This window comes from Pteropus vampyrus, unplaced genomic scaffold (assembly GCF_000151845.1).
Source record: "Pteropus vampyrus isolate Shadow unplaced genomic scaffold, Pvam_2.0 Scaffold124, whole genome shotgun sequence".
Taxonomy (NCBI): Eukaryota; Metazoa; Chordata; class Mammalia; order Chiroptera; family Pteropodidae; genus Pteropus; species Pteropus vampyrus.
In genome coordinates, this window is record NW_011888905.1 from 906964 (window position 1) to 917619 (window position 10656).

Genomic DNA, 10656 nt, shown 5'->3' on the forward strand with positions numbered 1-10656 from the left:
CCAGAAACACTGACACACCGCCCTCGAGACACACACCCGCTGGCGGGAAAGACGCAGGATCTGGCTCACCTGCCAGCCCCTGTGCACCTAGGTGGCTCTGTTCCTGCCTGCGACATGGGAACACTTCCTCCTCTGAGTGGCCCGTCCCACCGGATCCCTCCCTGGGCCCTTGTCTCCCTGCCCCCACGGCCCGTCCTCTGCATATTCAAGGAGGAGACTGCTCTCTGGGACTAGGGCCTGTAGGGTGCTTCGCCCCACCGGTCCCGACCACAGTAGCGTCCCCTCTGTGCCCTTGTGTCCAGGAGGCCGAGAGCCACCCTCAGTGCCGGCGGCTGCAGCTGCGAGACCTCATCATCTCCGAGATGCAGCGGCTGACCAAGTACCCACTGCTGCTGGAAAGCATCCTCAAGCACACGGAGGGTAGGGCCGGGCCAGGGCGGCGCCTTCACTTCAGACCCCATCCACAGTGGCTTGCCATGTGGCCCCCCAGCGAGCCCCTGACCTCTGGCCTCCAGGGTCTCCACGCCAGCCTTGCTGTGGTCAGGCTCAGAGACGATAGTCGGGAGTGAGCGTGGGGCGTAGGGTGGTCAGTGGTGGCAGGAGGCGGGGGCTGCCTCTAGCCCGTGCGGGGCTTCTGTGCATGGCACCTTGAGGGACAGGTTGGCCTGCGGGGCCCCTTGGTGCCTCTGGCCAGGATCGTGGTCGCACACCTGGCGCCATGCCTGCATTTCTGCCTCGCCACCCCGGCCAAGGCCTCTGCAGAGCCCAAGACACACTGTACATGGGAACTCTGGAGGGGCAGGGCCCGTTTGGAATGGCGGGGTCTGTCCCCGGTTCTCACCGTCCCTGGGGTTCTGGGCACCTTTCACCATTCTCAACTTGTGACGTCGGAGCCAGGGTACACAGGTACGAGGAACTACAGCGTGTCTAGACAGGTGTTCCTCGGGCACACACCACAGTCGCCCACTTCTGTAGAGCTGGCTGTAACCTGGGCAAGAGGTCCCACGAGCCACCCATGTCCTCAGCAGTGGTCTGCACCCCGAGGACCCTCACACTGCGGTCCTCAGGTCCTCACCCGTACCTGCCATTTTGGGGCCGGTGGTACAGGGCTTGGACAGGTTCCTCAGGCAGGAGCCCCAAGCTGCCCCTCTACGCCGGCTGGCAGGTGGCACGTCTGAGCACGAGAAGCTATGCCGGGCCCGCGATCAGTGCCGGGAGATTCTCAAGTACGTGAACGAGGCGGTGAAGCAGACAGAGAACCGGCACCGTGTGGAGGGCTACCAGAAACGCCTGGACACCACCTCCCTGGAGAGGGCCAGCAACCCCCTGGCCGCGGAGTTCAAGGTGCGAGGCGGGGAGCAGTCAGCCCTCCGACACGCACACACCCCGCCTGGGGCCCTGAGGAGCAGGCGGGTTCTCGGGGCAGGAGACGCGGGCTGTGTGGGGCAGGGTGCGTCGTGGGCCCTGGCACCCTGGCCACCCATCCTGGACAGATGCGGGGGGACAGCAGGCCAGGCTACCAACTGCAGGCGAAGGTGCAGCTGTTTCGGGAGGGAACCAGCTGCGGGGCTGAGCTGGGAAGGCAGAGGGCGGCCTGTGGAAGGCGGGTAAGACACCCAAGCCAGAGCCATCAGCACATCCCCTAGCACAGGACACGCGACTTCACAGTGGCCTTTTTCCTGGTTTGTGTTCCTCACAAGAGGATAAGAACAGCAATATTTTTCGTCACCACTGGTTCTTAGCACTTTCACGTGGCGTCTGATGCATAGTAGGCTATCGAATACTTGTCGAATAAATGGATATGTGCGTGAGTGGGCGGATGGATGATGGATGGGTGTTGGTTGGATGGGTGGGCAGATGATGGGTGGATGGATGATGAGTGGGTGGATGGAGAGATGATGGGTGGATGGTGGGTGGATGGGTGGGTGGGTGGATGGATAGTGGGTGGATGAAGAGATGGTGGATAGAGAGATAATGGATGGAGGGATAGGTAGGTGATGGGTAGATGGGTGATGGATGGATGGGGGTGGATGATGAATGGATGGATAGATGAATGATGAGTGGGTGAATGGAGAGATGATGGGTGGATGGATGGATAGATGGATGATGGGTGGATGAGGGGTGGATAGATGATGGATGGCTTTTTCTTAACAGAGCTTGGATCTCACAGCCAGGAGAATGATCCACGAGGGGCCCCTGACCTGGCGGATCAGCAAGGATAAGACCTTGGGTGTGTGCTGGGGGTGGGGCTGGGGCAGCCTGGGGGTTCGCAGGAACAGCTGTCCCAGGCGATGGTCCGTCCCGGGAGCCCCTGGGCCCTGCGCTCTGAAGGGCGGCGAGGAGCTGGGCGGCCGCCTAGAGCATGGTGGGCGAGTGCGCTTCCTCGTCACCTCGCGGGGACCAGGCGGCCGGCGTCCCAGGGCCTCTCGCCCCGCCCGCTGCGGAGGGAGCAGGGGCCGCAGGCCACTCACTGGTGCCACCCGCAGACCTGCACGTGCTGCTGCTGGAGGACCTGCTGGTGCTGCTGCAGAAGCAGGACGAGAAGCTGCTGCTGAAGTGTCACAGCAAGGCGGCCGCGGGCGCCGCGGACGGGAAGCAGACCTTCAGCCCCGTGCTCAAGCTCAACGCCGTGCTGGTCCGCTCCGTGGCCACAGGTGCCCTGAGGAGACGGGCCCGCCCAGCCTTGGCCCGGGCCGTGGTCCCTGGCGGTCGTGTCCAGCAGGCACTGGGCTGCGTAGGGCCGGCCTGGGGTCCTACGGGACTTCCCGGGCTGCCTGCGTCCCTCCCCCGTCCTGGCCCATCTAAGCAGAGGATGCGGCACGAGTTGGGGCAGGACGATGGGCTTATGGGGACCAGGTGAAGACGGACGACCTGGTGCAGCCAGGACACGAGCCCCCAGGGTGGGCCACGGTCAGGGAGAACGGGCTTTGGGGGCAGAGGGCAGCAGGACAGGCCCCCTGCGGCAGGACGACGGGTGGGCGGTGTGCAGGGCAGGCTCTGCAGCAGGACCCAGCAGCCGCGTCCCCTAGTCTCATCGTCTGGAACGTGGGGCGACCCCCGCCCTGCTTCTGGGGATCAGAGGGACACGGGTGTGAGAACTGTCACAAACTCAAGGCACCACGCACCTCAGCCCTCGCTGTTGGGGGAGCGGGAGGGTGATGGGTGGCCGTGGAAGAGACCGTTAGGGGTTCCGGAACGGTCTCTGTCCCTTTCATAAGGAGGTCCCGAGGGGTTCTGACGACTCAGGCCCGTCTCATGCTGCATGTGTCATGGTGAGGGTCAGGGCTGCACCGTGTCCCCAGCCCAGTACACACCCTCTCCCCTTCCTTCGTCACACAGACAAGCGGGCCTTCTTCATCATCTGCACGTCCGAGCTGGGCCCACCCCAGATCTATGAGCTGGTGGCATTGACCTCATCGGACAAGAACACGTAAGCGTTGATTCAAGGGTCACGTGTACCTGCTGCCCCCTTGGGACCAGGGTGCTGTGTGTGAGGACACAGTGAGGCCCGGGACGGGCCCCAGAGCAGTCAGGACGGGGCTTCGCGGGGGCAGTGGGAGGCGGGGCAGACTGAGCGGAGGGGGTGCGGGCGGCGGGGGGCGGCAGCCACACTCTTCCCTGTCTCGGGCCCCACCCCGTCCCTCTTGCGTTCCCTTTCCCTTGCTCACATTCCTCTCAGACGTTTGCCTCCAGGACCCTTGCCCCCACCCCTGTGGTCCACCCACCCTGTGTCCCCCGAGAACGGCCAGCCGGAGGTGGCCTGGCACAGTGGAGAGACGGGTTGTTAGGCGGTTTCCCAGCTTCAGGGCCGTCACCCGTAAACTGGGTAATGCGGGGCACTTAGCAGACGCAGAGGGCCCTGCCCACAGCAGGCAGCGGCCGTTCAGTCTGCGGCAGCCGCGGCGATGACACCGCACGGGAGCCGCCAGCCGGGGCCGCGAGGGGACTGCGGGCCTGCCGTCGAGGGCAGGCGTGGTGCACCCAGTGCCGTCCCCACGCCGGCCCTCTTCCTGCCGAGCTGCAGGTGGATGGAGCTCTTAGAAGAAGCCGTGCGGACCACCACGAGGCCCCCTGGAGCTGCCCCGCCACCCACCCCGGCCCCCGGCCCCCAGGAGCCAGCCCGCCAGAGCCCCAGGCCCAGCAGGTGCCACCCCCATGCCCAGCCCTTGTTCTCTGCTGCTCCTGAACCCTTAGCTCAGGGTGGACAGTCTCGGCAGACAGGTGTTAGGTGGGGGACATTCCTGCACCCCTGCCTTCCCTTCCTGTCTGCTGTCCCCAACGGCACCCCCCACCCCGCCCCACCTGTGACGGAGACTGCATCGAAAGTGGTGTTGCAGTGGGATCGGGGGTCCAGGAGAGGCTCGGCTCGGCCAGCACCCACCTCCTCCCCAGGGCCCAGCGCCTTCCTCCCTGGGCCCTACACCTTCAGCGCCTGCTCAGACTCAGGGGCCCAGGGTGGGGCTTCGTGGCCTGGCTGGCAGAGCACCAGCGTGCCCAGCAAGTGACCTGCCACCGCTTGTTTCTGCCCCCAGGGCAGGGCTGGAGGACGAGGAACCAGAGGGGCTGCCTGAAGGTGAGTCCCTGAGTGGACCTCGTGGGAGCCCCAGTCCCTTTGTAGGCATAGGTGGGGCTGTGGTCGGGGTTGGGTAGGGTGACGGTAGAGGGCCATCAGGGCCGGAGGAGTGAGGTTTGAGAAGACACAGGACGAGGACGCGGGTGTCTGAGACAGGAAGGAAGCAGGCCTGGGCGGTGTGGACACGCTCACCCCAGCAGGCTACCAGCTGGCCCTTTGGCTGACAGGCATTCGGCAGTGGAGGGACCGAGGGACATCTGGGAGTCTGGACCCCCCTGCTTTCTCCAGCCTGGGGTCCTGATGGAGAATGGGGTACAGACAGTTTCCAGGGGGCTTAGACGGTCCCCCGGGCGGATGGCAGATGGCTTTCTCACCAAGAGCTCATCTGAAACGGCTTCGGTCTGAGGCCTGGAGAGGACTCCCTCTGCGGGGCTCCCCGGTTGGTCCCCTTTCTGTTCCCCCCGAGGCCCTGCGTGCCTCAGGTCTGTGGGGGTGTCCCCTTCGCAGCGACGTGCCGGCTCGCCCGCTGAGCACTGCGACCAGCACTCGGCCTCCGTGCCCTGTGGCGCATCTTGCCTGATTAGTCGAGGGCTGGGCCTTTGCTGCTCTGCGCTGTGCCCTGGAGTGTGAGCCCCACGGGGCGGGGCCTTTGCTCTATTTGCTGGGACGCACCAGGAGCTGGGACAGCACCGGGCCACAGAGTGCGCAGTGAACGTTGTGGGACGAATCAGCCGACGTCCCAGCCCCACACCCAAAGCTGGGCACGGGGTCAGCCCCCTCGTTTCTTCCGCCTTCCCTGCCTTACGCTGTCCCATCCCCAGCAGGCACCGGGCCCCAGCAGAGGGTCAAAGGGCAGCACTCCGTCTTGCCAGAGGTCCCCGAGCATGCAGGCAGCATGGATGAGGAGGAGCCGGGCGCCCTGCCCCCGCCGCCCGTGTCCCTGGATGGAGAGAACAGGGGTGGCAGGACGAGGGACCCCATCGTCTTGCCCCTCCCAGGCCCTCTGTTGCTGGAAGGGCTTGCTGACTCGGCCCTGGAGGACGGTGAGTGCCTCGTGGACCCCGCCCCCAGCCCCCAGACCCCGTCAGGCCCCACCTGACATGGCTCCACCGTCCACCTGCCCGAAGAGCCTCCCTGGGTGTGCTTGAGGAGAGATGACGGAGGCACAGTCGTCACCTCGCCCCGCCCCCAGCTGGTTGGTGGCAGCTCTCCACCTCTGCCCTGTGACAAGAGCAGGCTCAGCAAGCTGGGGGTCGGGAGGGGAGCAGCCACACCCCTCCCTGCCACGGCGGGCACGTCCTGTGCTGGTCTAGCCAGCGCCCCGTGTCTACTGCTGTTCCCCCCGCAGTGGAGAGCCTGCGCCAGCTGATGCTGTGGAGGCTGCTGCCCGGCCACGCCACAGAGCCACAGGCCGCCGGGGCGCCCGAGGACGACCTGACACCCACAGCTTCTGCCAGTGTCACCTCTCACCCCTGGGACCCAGGCTCCCCTGGGCAAGGTCCCACTGGGGACGAAGGGGACAACACCCAGCTCCCAGGGCCAGAGGGAGCCCAGGCCAAGCACGGGGCAGCAGCCATCTGCTCCCTGGAACACCTGCCCCCAAGGACCAGGCACTCCGGGGTCTGGGAGCCTCCGGAGCTGGACAGCGCCCCAGAGGAGGAGGCTTCCGGCTCAGAGGCAGCAAGAAGCTACCAGGTCGTGAGAAAAGGTAAAACAAATGGGGGCCGCCCGGCCTTAGACGCCCCGCTTCTAGGGTGGGGGCATGTCTTCCGCACGCCGCTTCCCTTCCCCCGCTCCCACAGCCACGCCGCGGGCTCCGCGTCCCGGGCAGAGGCCTGTGGATGGCACGCCAGGGCTTCGGGGCTGGACGGCCGAGGTGCACAGCCCCGGCGCTGTCACTTCGTGCCTGTGTGACTTTAGCGCCAACCCTGAGTCATCTCTGAACTTGATTCTGTGATCAGAGGACGTCACCTCCCGCCAGGCACAAACCCGCCTCAGTCAGTCTGCTGGTTCCTCTCCCCGGCCCTCCCGGCCCCAGAAGAGGTGAGGCTCTTCTCAGAGCCTCGGGACAAGGCAGGGCTTGTCCTCCCGGCCAGTCCCTGCAGAGGACGCCGAGCAGAGGCGGGCTAGCGGCCTGGTGGGGGGCCCGAGGGGGCGGGACGTGGCCGTGAACAGGGTGCAGAGGGGCACCCCAGCTGTGGGGGTGTGGCCGGCTCAAAGGCGGAGAGACCGAGACTGGCTGGGCCGGGGCAGGGGCAGCGGCAGGAGAGTGGGGTGGTGGCCGCGGGCCGGGTCCACGTCAGCACCCGGGTGGCAGACGCTCCCTGGGGCCTAGCTCTGCCTCCTGCCACAGGCCTGCCCTTTCCTGGGTTTCTGGGAACTGACCTTCCTTCTCCGTCTTTCGGTGAGTGGGCGGCCCCCTGGGGCGTCCCCTCGGGCGAGCTCGCGTTCACCGCGGTCCCTTTTCTCCTTTCTCCACTTTTCTCCGCTCCCCCTTCCCTCTGTCCGTTCCCCGCTCTCCCTGGTGGTGGTGGCATCGGTGCAGCTGAGGTGGCAGGCAGCGAGGCTGTCCCCAAACTACCGGAGAGTGGCCAGTCTGAGCCTGGGCCACCGGGAGTGGAAGGCGGAGCAGAGGCTGCGGGTAACGACCACCCCTGGGAGCCGGGCAGGGCCAAGTGGCCTCGGCGGGCAGCACTCGGCCCGGGTAGCACAGGGCCAACGACAGGGCCAGGCCTGGGGCCACGCCCCTGGCGAGCCGAGCCACCCGGGCTCCTCCGAGTGCGGCAGGGTGAGCAGCCTGCGCGCAGGCTGGAGCCGGATGCGGAGCCCAGGGCCCGGCGTCCGGGCAGCAGCTCCCCACACGGCCACCAGAGCGTGCCGCCGGCCACAGGCTCGCATGGCACCACAGCATCCGCCTCTGCTCACTGCTCGGTCAGGGCCCCTCCTTGTCCTCCCCCACCCCAGTGTCTGAACCCCTGCTGAGCTGGGGTTGCTCTGGGGCCCCCGAGAGACACGGCAGGTGGGGCGGGGTCGTGCTGACGAAGCTCGAAGTGGGGTGCAGTGAAGGCCTCTGCCACGGCTTTCCGAAAGTACTGAAAAGCAGCCCCCGCTTCCTTATTCTCCTCCAAGGAGTGGGGTTCCCTCCCTCGTCACCCGCGGGGGGACCACAGCCCTGCCACCCTGGCCCTGCTCTCAGCGTCCTCGTCTGGGCCCCGTGGAGCAGAGGCGCCCTGGGGAGGGCTCTGGAGGACAGCAGCGGAGCCGATTGCCGGGTGGGCCACGCCGAGCAGGGGGCGCCTGGGCTCCCTCCACGAGGCCCCCTGACCGCCCCCCTCGCCCCCGCACAGGGAACTGCTTCTACGTCAGCATGCCAGCCGGACCCCCGGACTCGAGCGCCGATGCCCGGGGGGCACCGTCGGACCCCTCCCCGCCCAACAGTCTCCCCGCCTGGCCAGCTGAGCCCCGGGCCCGGCTGCGGGAGGGCGGCGGAGAGCAGAGGCACCCGGGCCTGGCTCTCAGTGACCTGGGCACCATCTTCCACACCATCGAGCGGCTCACCCTCAAGCTCAGCAGGCTCAAGGTAGGGGCTTGCCGGGGCTCCCCGCCCCAGCCCCTCAGGCACAGCCCCCCCAGGCCTCAAGGACGCTCCTCACTCTTGTAGGACATGGAACGGGCCCACAGAGAGCTGCTCAGGTCCCTTGGGGAAGAGTCGTCCGGCGGTGCCACACCTGTGGGCAGCTTCCACTCCGAGGCAGCTGGGTGGACAGACAGCTCCCTGTCACTTCCAGCGAAGGGACCGCTGCCCTCTGACTGCAGGGACAGCCACGGAGCGGGGCCCTGCCCCGCGGAGGGTGAGTGAAGCTGACCTCGTGCCAGCCTGGGGCACACGCCTTGAGGAGGAAGGGGGGTCCTGCAGGGCACCAGGTCCCTCAGCTCTGGAGCTCGAGAACGTCCCAGGGCGAGGTGGTGGGGGAGGGGCAGGCCCCCCGCAGGGCGGGCTCCTCACGGGCGGGGCTGCCTCCCCCAGGCACCAGCACTGCCCTGGAAGACACCTCTGCAGACAGAGCCATGTCTCCGTCTCCGAGACCGTGACTGCCCCAACCACCACATCTTCATCGAGGGTCTGCCCGAGGCCGGGCACCGGCTGGGCGGCCTGCCATGTTGCCCAGGAGTCTCCCGTCCGTGTCCGCCCTCCCTCCGGCTCACCCCCGAGGCCCCGGGTCCCCTACTGCATCTGAGAGGCGGGTGTGCAGGGCGCCCTCAGACTTGTCAAGGAAGGGGGAGGCGTCTGCGTGAGTGCACTTTCTCCCCCTCCTGCTCAGGACCCGGGCTCAGCCGTCCCTGTCCGTGGTTCCTATAAATATGTACGTAGGGCGTCTCCGTTGTTGTAAATGACTTTCGCCTTGTTTCTGGCTCGGGGTGCTGGAGGCAGCTGCAGACGCGACTGCTGAGGACAGGGAGGTTTACTTGTGCCCCTAGCTCACCCAGTCCCCCGGGGGCTGGTCTCTGTGGCTCGGCCACAGTGTCTTCATCTTCAGGGTGTGTCCTGCCCCCCACCACGTCCGCCCTTCCCACCCCCTCCCTGCAGAAAACCGTCTACCAGGTACGGAGCCAAAACTGGGCCCCAGGAGGCAGGGGTCTGGGTTTGGAGGCCGGAGTCCCCTAAGTTCATCCAGGACTGTCCCCAGGGGCCACTGCACCCCACCGACCAATAGAACAGACACACTGTGCTAGGTGTATATATACATACATATATAAATATATATAATATATAAAATACAGATATGGAAATAACTGTTTCGCTCTTAAAATAATGTATACTCTTATTTTCTCCCTTTCATGTTTTTTTTTTTTTGTTTTTTTTTTAAGAAAAGTTAAATATTCTTCATCTGTGGTGGTTTGTGTGGTCCTTGGACCTGCTGCGGTACGGCCGGTGTGGATGGGGGACAGACGGGCCCCTGCGCCCCGACCAGGCCCCCGTGCTGCCCCCAGGCGTGGGCTCCCTGGGCCGCAGGGGGACAGAGGCCAGCACAGAAGCCACCTAGACGTGCACATACCCACAAGCTGCCTTTCGTGAGGGGAGGGTCATCCCGAAGGCCTGGCTCCCATTCCTGGCAGCCAGCGGCGGCAGACACAGCCACCTGACCCTCTGCTGTCTCTTTGCCTTCACTGTGGGACTAGGGGACAGGTCCCCCTTCGGCCCTAATGTGCTCTCCCTTGAGCCTGGCGTGTGCTGCGTGCCAACCCCACGAGGATGAGGGCACGAGTCACTGGTGATGGATGAGGACTCGCGTGGGTGGGCGGAACTGGAGAAGTCGAGGTGACCGGCCGAGGGCGCCCTGTGCAGGGAGAGCAGGTCTCTGTTGAGGCACAGGGGGCGGGGGGGAGGTATGGGCCAGGTGGGACCTGCCCAGAAGTGGGGACAGGCAGTAGAGTGGACACCAGCCCCAGAAGCGGCCCCTGGGGAGGCAGCAGTGACAGCTCCCTCACTCTCCAGGTGGCCCCATGCTGGCTGGGTGTCCCTGGCTTCAGGTCGAGGACATCAGGCACACGTCCCCTAGGGAATACAGGAGTGGCCTGAGCAAGTGAGCACTGGGCCCGCAGGAGGTGGGGCGGCAGGCCCCCCAGGGAAGTGGGTGCACTTGGGGTGAGGGGAGTCTAGCCGGAGGACGCCGAGACCTCGTCCTCCCGAGGCTTGGCCTTGGTGGTGGGGTCCCTGGGCAGCAGCAGCTCCTGGATGGTGGTGTACGCAGGACACTGCATGGAGAAGCAGTTTTTCTGGAGGAGGAAAAGGCAGGCTGGCTGACTGACGGCTGACGGGATGGAGACGGGAGGAAGGCTTGCGGGACAGGGTAGGTTAGGGACAGGGACTGGTGACCTCACACGAGACAGGTGCAGGTTGCGTTGTGCTAGGACCTCGGGGCACGGGCGTCCACTGGGCACTCACCGCCAGGGACAGCCACAGCAGCCCCACGGGGCCCTTGCCCGCGCTCTTGGACTTGGAGAACTGCGCCTGGTACTGCACCGTGGCCAGGAAGCTTTCCAGCCCCACCTCGGTGATGCGGTTTCCTGGAGGGGAGGCA

At 66.1% G+C, this 10656-nt stretch overlaps 2 protein-coding genes across 2 annotated transcripts in view; one reads left to right on the forward strand and one right to left on the reverse strand.

Annotated features, from left to right (window-relative positions):
• Positions 1 to 9368, forward strand: part of ARHGEF11 (Rho guanine nucleotide exchange factor 11) — a 42529-nt gene extending 33161 nt beyond the window's left edge. Inside the window, exons 20-33 of the mRNA XM_023534286.1 lie at positions 92 to 188; positions 303 to 420; positions 1166 to 1344; positions 2155 to 2230; positions 2487 to 2654; positions 3340 to 3430; positions 4025 to 4144; positions 4533 to 4573; positions 5395 to 5616; positions 5922 to 6281; positions 7119 to 7214; positions 7921 to 8153; positions 8235 to 8424; positions 8601 to 9368. Coding sequence (XP_023390054.1) covers positions 92 to 188; positions 303 to 420; positions 1166 to 1344; positions 2155 to 2230; positions 2487 to 2654; positions 3340 to 3430; positions 4025 to 4144; positions 4533 to 4573; positions 5395 to 5616; positions 5922 to 6281; positions 7119 to 7214; positions 7921 to 8153; positions 8235 to 8424; positions 8601 to 8665 — 2056 coding nt within the window. The 3' untranslated portion in view covers positions 8666 to 9368. The remainder of the gene's footprint in view (positions 1 to 91; positions 189 to 302; positions 421 to 1165; positions 1345 to 2154; positions 2231 to 2486; positions 2655 to 3339; positions 3431 to 4024; positions 4145 to 4532; positions 4574 to 5394; positions 5617 to 5921; positions 6282 to 7118; positions 7215 to 7920; positions 8154 to 8234; positions 8425 to 8600) is intronic.
• A 61-nt stretch (positions 9369 to 9429) lies between these two features.
• Positions 9430 to 10656, reverse strand: part of LOC105296414 (leucine-rich repeat-containing protein 71-like) — a 14065-nt gene continuing 12838 nt past the window's right edge. Inside the window, exons 9-11 of the mRNA XM_023534288.1 lie at positions 10521 to 10643; positions 10253 to 10351; positions 9430 to 9912 (exon numbers count right to left, since the gene is read on the reverse strand). Of these exons, the coding sequence (XP_023390056.1) occupies positions 9841 to 9912; positions 10253 to 10351; positions 10521 to 10643 (294 nt within the window). The 3' untranslated portion in view covers positions 9430 to 9840. The remainder of the gene's footprint in view (positions 9913 to 10252; positions 10352 to 10520; positions 10644 to 10656) is intronic.